This window comes from Centruroides vittatus, unplaced genomic scaffold, assembly GCF_030686945.1.
Source record: "Centruroides vittatus isolate TY-2023 unplaced genomic scaffold, ASM3068694v2 scaffold_1167, whole genome shotgun sequence".
Lineage (NCBI taxonomy): Eukaryota > Metazoa > Arthropoda > Arachnida > Scorpiones > Buthidae > Centruroides > Centruroides vittatus.
Genome location: NW_027122671.1, coordinates 1,968,551 through 1,977,774, shown reverse-complemented (window position 1 = coordinate 1,977,774; position 9,224 = coordinate 1,968,551). Strand labels below are relative to the sequence as shown.

The following is a 9,224-nucleotide window of genomic DNA, read 5'->3' as shown; positions in this document are numbered from 1 at the left end:
ATAGAATTCGTAAAATTAATTAAAAATTTTAATGTATTATATATATATTTTAAAAAAAAGACTAGCGCACAATTATATTTCGTCAAAAATATAATAAAAAAAATAATAATTATAGACTTGTGCATTAATAAATTTTACGAAATTTTGCTTTAATCAAATTTAATTTCATTAGAATAATATTTTACTGATTTTTCATGTTGTTAACGAAATTCTTATTATTGTTGGCAATATCTGCGAGAATAACAGATGTTCTAAATAGGAAATAAAAATCAATTTATTATTCTGAGCATTGCCATTCCGATCGAATGAAATCACCAGAAAAATATTACTATAAACAACTGTACACAAAACAAATTGCTCATTCTTAGAGAAGGGGAAAAAAATCATCAAACCACCGAGCAAATTAAAAATTAAGAAAAGAAAAAGAAAGAATAAGTAAAATGGGAAACTCGATATCCAATTTAAAATCCGATTATATAATTGAAATTAAGACAGCGGATAGAAGAAACAACGTCGGAAGCGATACAATTATATGGTTAATTCTGTACGACGAACGGGGATTTAAAACGGACGCCATCAAGTTAAACGCATCGTTTAAAAGCGAAAATCAAATCTGTATCCTTCACGTATCTTGTCCACTCAATTTCGATAATGTCGAGAAAATAGAAATTTGGAGAAATTCTTACGGGTTGGAAGACATTTTGTACCTGGAATATTTAACGGTGGAGAAGAAAAACGAGAAAAAGTTCTGGTTCCCTTTGCACCGCTGGATATCGTCACAGCGCAGATATTACTTTCGAGAAAACGACTGTTGTCTTCCCCAATACGAGCTGTCATTAACGCAGAGAAATGAAGAACTCGACGACAAGAGGAAATTGTACGAATACACGGAACATATAGAAGGTGGACCATTACAGGTAAATAATATAACAGCTATATCCGTTGTAGTAAACTCCCGTATTGCATTGTAAACTTCCAACACCTGTTTAAAATTGAATTTAACACGTGATCAACTTTAAATATAAACTAGCATCTCTTTGTACGTGTTTAATAAAGCCAGTCGCATTTTGAAATGCGTTCGTGCAATATTAAGCACGCTAATTATTCAGTTTACTAAATTTCGTGACGAAAATGTTTATCATTTCAAACTTCCTTAATTAATTGTATAACTTAAACAAAGCTTTAAGATACGCTCGAATCTCTCAAGTTGGCTAAAATCTTTTACAAAACGAGCAACTCTTTCGACTTAATACAATAAACTAAACAATATAAACAAAAACTTTGGTAAAACATCCAATCGAATTAGTCAGAAGGTTCGTTCGTTCGATTTTATCTTAAATCAAAGAAGCCAGACTCTAGTTTGCTAAAGTGAAGATTTGATGTGTGTAGCAAGAAAAACATATCAGACGTGAGAACAGAAGAATTTAGTGGAAGGGGATATTGGTCCACGTATCCCAATCCATCTGTCAAGAAAAACATGATTCAGAAATAAATTGTCCAGCATCTGTAGAGGTACAACACCGTTTTTGTTAGACAAAGATACAAAAAGATTCTTTTTTCGATAAAAGCAAACTCTTCCAAGATATATTTCTTTATGCCATTAGATTTACGCTTGCCAATTCTATGATCTCAAATTTTTAAGATATTTTCTTCCAGATTAAAACATTACCCGAACAAGAAGATTTCAGATACCTTTTCCAGGTAAACATTTTTATCTCTACTTTCTCTTTAACTTTCTTTTTCATTTATTTACTTTATATATATAGGCCTATATACTACTTAAGCTACTTATCTTAAAAATATATATATATATAATATATAAATATAGAGAGATAATATTTAATTTTTTAAAATAGCTAGAGATGTTTTTGTTAGTAATCGTAGAAGCTAACGATTTACAGATTTAATATTTTATCATTTTGAAACCGAAGAAAACTCCTAAAAAATTGCTTGTTTAATCATTTTTAAGCCATAGTAAGAAAGTATGGTACAGTAATAAATAAATAAAATAAAGTACCGTATACATTAATGTAAATAACCTAAATTTATATAAATAGATTACCAAATTTACATTTTGAATGGCTGTTGGTTGAAACTACACCTTTTTTATTGCAGACTCATCAAGGTGAGTGCACAACACGGCCGTACTACTTAACGCATAGATTACACAGCGCCATGACTAGTCTATATCGCAAAATTTGATTTTTCTCCAATTATTAAACATTGCTAGCGAGTAGGCGATAAAAGTCATATTTATATGTATTGAAACCGGCAATTTTTCTTTCTCGCAAATTCCCTTATTGCTATGCTGATGCGTACGTTTGAATTTAGGGTGTCTAGACTGCTTTATGACGCATTTCCGGTGACATTCGTTCGGCGCTTCTCTTGTAGAATCCACCAATAAAACCGTTCGCGTTTAAATTCAAATGTAAAAAAACATGGCAACATTATATCAATCTATTTACTAATAAATTATTTTCCAAATATAAATTGCTTAATTTTATAACCTTTCGAAATAACTTATTTTCTTCTATTTTTTAAGTGGAAACTAGATCCTGATTTAAAAAAGGAAAAATTATACAACATGCTGGAAATGACGTCAGGAAAATGGCAGACAATCGAAGAAATTAAATCTTTTCTCAGAAAAAATTACTTAGAACCATCGGTAATTTTTCACTTTTATGGAAAAAAAACTTAAAATTTAGTTTTTTAAATGTCTATTTTATTTATTTTTTGGTAAACTTAAAAAGTGTGTTAATCGATGGGATGATGACACTTGGTTTGCCATGCAACGTCTTCAAGGAATAAATCCAGTTAGTATAAAACTTTGTAGAGAATTACCAGAAAAGTAAGTAATACAATATTAATAAATACAATAAGCGTGTAATTAAATAATATAATTAAATGTCATTAAATTTAATTAAATTACCATTCCTCTATCACAAGATGTGAAAACAACCGGCCGAGGATCGTTGGCGTACTTAATTTGCAAGGGAAAAAAAGAAATTTGTTTAGAATAAAAGAAAAAATTACTTTTTAAAAATATTTTTAATTTTTATTTTAAGTAGGCACAACGCGTTTTAAACAAAATTAATGACGATAATATCCTTTTTTAATATACGATTTTACAAATTTTGAATTTTGATTACACCTGAGATAAATTGTTTCGATTCCAGCTTCGCAGCGGATGACAAAGAACTGGAGCCATTTTTGGAAGATTTAAGTCTTCGGGAGGCATTAGAAAATAAAAGAATTTTTATAATCGATTATAAAATCATGAAAAACTTACCCTGCAAAGATGACAAATTGGTAATCGCATTGCTTAAATGAACGATCGCACTCGTTCTTAGTATTTACGTTTCGGTTTTTATTTATTTATAGGTTTGCGCGCCCATTGCTCTGTTTTATGTGAATCACGACGGTGAAATTCGGCCCATAGCTATACAGTTATTTCAAGATAGAACCGTAGACAATCCCGTAAGTTTTACTTTAATACTTCGATTAATCCAACTATTTAAAAAAGGTTAAACTGCCATTGTATAACACAGATGATGATTGAAAGGGATTACTCTGCGTCTTACCAACCTTACTCTGTTCTCCCTCGGGGTGGAGTATTTCTGTCAGTTTAAAGGACTAACTTGTCTGGGGTTTAGATATATTATATTAAGGAATTATATATAATCCAAATGGGTTAATTGAGGTGGAGCCGCACTCGAATTAAGTCTTAAACACAATTGTATTGCCATCAAAACTTTTCAACTATTTGACAATCGTACAATACTTTTGTTTTTAAATTTACATCATATCATCGATACAAACCTCTTAGGGATTTTCTCCTCCTTACTTCGAACTTTACTAATTACTTTAATTGTGAGATTTTTACCGGAAATCTGATTGGTAAATAATTAACGATAGATCAACTCTTAACATATTTTAATTAATAAATATAAACGAAACTGTGTATTAGTTATAAAGGAGACGCTGACAGAAAATGTAGTTTTAGTATTTCGAGGAACCCAATTAACGTATTATCGAGTTTTCAAAATTGTATTACACATTCGCGTGTCAAGAAAATTTAGACTTTATCCTACGATAAAATAGTAATATAATTTTCTATTTCGTTTTTCGAAATGCATAACTTAATTATAGATGCGTTGGAATGGCGAGAAAAACATTTAAAATAGAAAATTTAAAGCCAATAAAGTAAGCCGAACGTATTTTCTGCGTAAAATGCTTTATTCAAATGGACCCATTCATTCTTAATGCAGGGATATTTTCGTGAAATATCAGCAGTTTATATATTTTAAAACTTGTGAAAAATGTATATCTAATGCACAAAACTTGTAATATTAACATAAAAGTCTTTAACGCGAAAATTTATTAATTAATCTTTTAACCAGCTTAATTCCATTTAATAATAATCTTCATTTAACATTTAATGCTTCCTGCGAATAAATTTAGAAACTCTCATTCAATTATAATTTAATGTAAAGTATTCAAAATGCATATTTTAAATTATTTATAAGCGAAATACATTTAAAACTGTAAACACTCTATCAGTTTTAATAGATTTCCGGTTCTCGTAAATACTTGCGTCACGCGAGGCTCATCTGCACCATCTTTAAATCGTGCTCTATTCTTAAATATTATAAAAGACGAGCAACAGGTGTTGCGCTAAAGATCTTCCTACATTCGACTAGAGAATAATAATTATTGTGGATGTCTTGATCCAGTTTGAAGCTCTTTAGCAAATAGTTTGACAACAACTATTCTGATATGATTACAACACTTGTAATTTACTTAAATGACGGGGTGTAATGAAAATTGTTGGAAGATAAGATGGTTCGGTTTAATTGGGGTGACTTAAATTGAACCATTACAGGTTTTCTTTCCCTCCGACCCGCCTTATACCTGGCTTTTGGCCAAGATGTACTTCAACAATGCCGATGCTCTCTATCATAGAGCTTGTCTCAGTATAGGTAAGAATCATTTTCTCGTTATTAACGCTACTTTATCGATGATCTTTGAAATTATTTTTTCAGGTAGGACCCATCTTCTGATGGAATCTTTATGGATTTCTATTAATCGCAATCTTTCACCTTCCCACCCCATTTACAAGTTGATGGCACCGCATTTTAAATACCTTTTGTCTATTAATAAGTAAGCTTCATCATTTCCAACATTTCATTACCGATGCGTTCTGCGTGAATTGTAATGTATTATAACTTTATTAAATTAAAACATTATTTATTAATTTTTTAATTAACATATTATTAATAATTTTATATTAGGAATAAATTCTCTATAAATAGTATTAATAACAACAAAACTTATAAAATTAATATACAATTAAACTTTCCAACAACGGCCGTTGTTTGGAGGTTACTTTTCATACTGTTTACACATGGCCGTTGTTAGGTGGTGCCATTATTGGAGGCCCATTTTAAAAGTTTACAATATCGAGTTTAATTTTTATAATTAAGCAATTTCTTTCTTTGTTTCAGATTAATGCTGGAAAAACTTCTAGTAATGGGAGGATGGATAGATAGGGTAACAACTATTGGAGTACGTGGCCTCTCCCACTTAATAGCACGAAGGTGATTAAATTAAATTAAATATATATACATCTTTCGACTATCTCAAAGTCCTATAAAGATTTAAGTTTCCTACAACAAACACTAAATATTTATAACACTTAAATCGAAATAAAAATATAAATGCAAATTAAAAAAGGGAAATTTTATTACACTATATAAAAAATCGGGTTATATAAATGTAATGAAATACACAGATCGTATTTCCTTTTATCTTTTTCTTCTTCTTTTAACCAAAAATAGAAATATTCTAAGAACGTTTTTCAATCCGCATACAAAAAAACCCACTTTTCTTTACAGAGCTCACTTTAATTTCGACTTTTAATAAAGTTTTGCAGCAATAAATATAATATACATATTATTTTAATATTATCTTCATCTTTGCATTTTTTAAAATATATATTTTTAATGAAAATATCATGTTTCCTATGTAGATTTTCCAATTGGAAATTCGAGGAGATAAACATACCAAAGGAAATCGAATCGAGGGGCGTAAGTCAATTGGAATTTTTTGTTTTGTTAAAAAATCAATAATAACGATCTCGAAGAACGCGTTCATAATTATTATCTTCATTTTTATTATATAAAACTAATATATATATATATTATTATTTTTCAGGTTAATGATCCTGGTGTGCTTCCTTATTACCCGTATCGTGACGATGCCACGGCTTTATACGATAGCATTTTCGATTATGTAGGAAAAATAGTTAAAAATCATTATGGTAAATCATATTTTCTAATTGATTATACGCCTATAAATCTGTATTATATTAACAAAAATTAATACAGCCTAAATTTTTAAAAAGTTTATCAGAAATATACATATATATACACACACACGCACACAGTCGAACCTCCAATAACGGCCACCTCTAAACGGAGGTCATTTCTTTTTGAAATGTATACAAAATAACCTCCCAAAACGACCATTTTTATGCTCTCATCAGTGCAGCGGGCGTTGTTCACAGGTTTGGCTGTATATACATAACTCTAATATGTAGGCTATAAGTAAAGCATGGCTCTAATTTCTACATCTAAACTATTCGAAAACCTAATTTATAAATTAACTAATGATCTAGAACGTACAGATAATAACTACACTATAAAAAAGCCTTTAAATTTTAAATTTATCTGCAGATTATCCAGAGAAAATATCGCAAGATATAGAATTACAGAACTGGAGGAAGGAACTCGTTCGAGAAAAGAAAGACGGAGGATGTCAACTACAAGTATAATTTTTAATACTACATACTATTTTATTTGAAAAAGGGCGTTTAGGCCTATATAAAAACAAATTTAATTTAACAGGGAGTACCCGGAACTGAAAATGGTTTCGGTAGCAGGCTCCAAATCACCGACACCATTACGAGTATTATCGCTAACTGTACCATATTTCACGCAGCTGTTGACATACCTCAATACGAGGAATGCGCTTTTGTACCAAATTATCCTTTACTATTGATGGGTCCTATACCTAGAAGCAAGGTAAAATATACTTTAATTCGACTTAAATTATAGAAAAAATAATAACAACAACCAAAATTCTAGCGAAAGTTTAAGTTAAAAGTTACATTATGTTTGCATTTGTGATAAATAAAAATTTCTTCTAAGTTTAGTATTCAATTTTTAGAGTGCTTTATCGGAAAGTGAAATCGTCGAACAACTTCCGAATGTTTGCACCATTAAGGAAATTATTAATGTTGTGAAAATTTTAAGTGGAGATAACAAAAGTCGCTTAGGATACTCGAAAAGTGTTTACCTCTTGCAAGAAAATGATATTTCCGCACATAAAGAGTAAGTAAAATATGTTTTGATAAGACGAGTACGAATATTACGTTAACGAGCCGAATCAGCAACATTTTCAATCATCATCTCCCAATGTTTGCACGCCATATTTTAGAAAATATATTTGCATTATCCCATTTAACATTTCCTATACGAGGGACGTACTGTACTTTACCAATCAAATAAAAAAAAAACACTTAATTCTTCGATTATTTTTTGCTTTCTTCAAATATTCTGTACAGAACTTTCACTCCTGTATCGGCGATATAGAAATCGTATAAATCATGATGTGCAGTTTATCTAGAATGCTGGAAGTATTGAAAAAATGTTGACTTATCGCGGGCCAACATTTCTATACAAAACTTCCTATCCTACCAAATAGTTTCGCGGCGATCTATGGCATGTGACCAAGCACGTCATATGCCGAAATTTTATTATTCATTCTCGCTACTCTAAAGGTATAAGAACGAACAGGAATTTCTCGCACAACTTTATGGCTAGATGATATTAACGGAAAGTTCACATTATTAGTTGTGGTTTACCTGGTGTTGCGGTTCAACACCGATTAAATGCATTTTTATTTTTTCGAATTTCTTTTTATAACTTTTTGATTTTTTTTATCAATGTTAAATTCATAACCTAAAGTTATTATTATTATTTTTTTAAATGAGAAATTGAAGTGAACTTTGCAATAATTTTACTTTATGATTAGACACATTTATATTAATCTACGATAATTTTATGTATTAATCGCAAGTACAATGAGCATAAAATATTCAATAAAACACTACTAGTAACTGGATGCATATTTAAATAATAGGCCTATACTCAAATCTCGATATAACGCCAATGAGTACTCGTGAACTGATCTTCTCCATAGATAGACACTAATAAGTATCTATGAATTAAACATAATAATGTTTGCAATGCAAAACTGTATCGCCAAATTACGTGAGGTTTCAAACCTCATTACTATTTACAATTCCAATTGTTTGAGGTAGTCTACTTCAGTTTAACGCCACACTCGATTCAGTGCCAATTTCAGAGGCGAATAAATGGTAACGTTAAAACGAAGTTTGACTTTATTTAGATATTCTAATTTGTATATGTTATACATTCATAATAGCATTATATAAAATAACTGGTATCTTTTAAATATAGACTCGGTTAATTAAAATTTTATAAATAGTTTACAAAAATGTTAATAATATTAAAATGTATTTGTTATCATTTTCAGATTTCTGGAAGAGCTTTCTTATTTAATAAATTCATTCAAGAAACGTAACGAATATCGAAAATATGCTTACACTTGGATGAATCCCGAAGTTATACCCGATCATATTATTGCATGAATTATACTACAATAAAAACAAATGCGGTATTAATCCATCGATAAAAATTACATATATCTTGTAATCATTTTAATATTTTCAACTGGAACTGGAAACTTTAAATTGATTTCACGTTATAATTCGATAAGTATATATAATGTATTATTTAAAAAATAAAGATGTTAAGTAGTGCCATCTTTCGGACTAAAATTAAAACTTTCCCCATTACACATTAAAAATAATTTATTAATCTTAAATATTTCTAAAAAAACCCTTAAAAAATAAATTGCAGACAGTGTGAATAAAGAGACTTATGGAATGTACAGTTATTTTTATTTCTGCATTTTCGATAACAAATTTTCTATAGTAATGTTTTAGTATAGTATAGTAATGCTTTTTACCTGTCTCCTTAAAAATAAATTTTGTTTACCCATTATATTTTTAAGAACTACATAAAAACGTAACAGTTTACATGAGTAGAAATTTAAATAAATTGTGACATTACGTACAA

The 9,224-nt window shown here is 29.5% G+C and overlaps 1 protein-coding gene across 2 annotated transcripts; it reads left to right on the top strand.

Moving 5' to 3' along the window:
* The first annotated feature begins 355 nt into the window (after nt 1-355).
* Nucleotides 356-8,908, top strand: LOC136986727 (polyunsaturated fatty acid 5-lipoxygenase-like). 2 transcript variants are annotated; one of them, XM_067284316.1, is made up of 15 exons: nt 356-917; nt 1,657-1,701; nt 2,543-2,665; nt 2,751-2,848; nt 3,177-3,309; nt 3,382-3,477; nt 4,883-4,979; nt 5,043-5,160; nt 5,505-5,597; nt 6,029-6,086; nt 6,214-6,319; nt 6,735-6,826; nt 6,906-7,082; nt 7,228-7,391; nt 8,620-8,908. In XM_067284316.1, exons 1-15 carry the CDS (start codon nt 441-443, stop codon nt 8,732-8,734), a joined length of 1,992 nt encoding a protein of 663 aa, XP_067140417.1. In that variant the 5' UTR covers nt 356-440; the 3' UTR covers nt 8,735-8,908. The 2 variants fall into 2 exon arrangements, with proteins under 2 accessions (XP_067140417.1, XP_067140418.1); XM_067284317.1 differs by lacking the exon at nt 1,657-1,701.
* The last annotated feature ends 316 nt before the right edge of the window (nt 8,909-9,224 follow it).

Bases quoted from the DNA above. Each gene is read 5' to 3' on its own strand.
- LOC136986727 (XM_067284316.1), top strand. From the start codon at position 441: ATGGGAAACTCGATATCCAATTTAAAATCCGATTATATAATTGAAATT. The intron at 3,478-4,882 runs GTAAGTTTTACT...GAACCATTACAG, and splicing joins ATAGAACCGTAGACAATCCC to GTTTTCTTTCCCTCCGACCC. The intron at 5,598-6,028 runs GTGATTAAATTA...TTTCCTATGTAG, and splicing joins TCCCACTTAATAGCACGAAG to ATTTTCCAATTGGAAATTCG.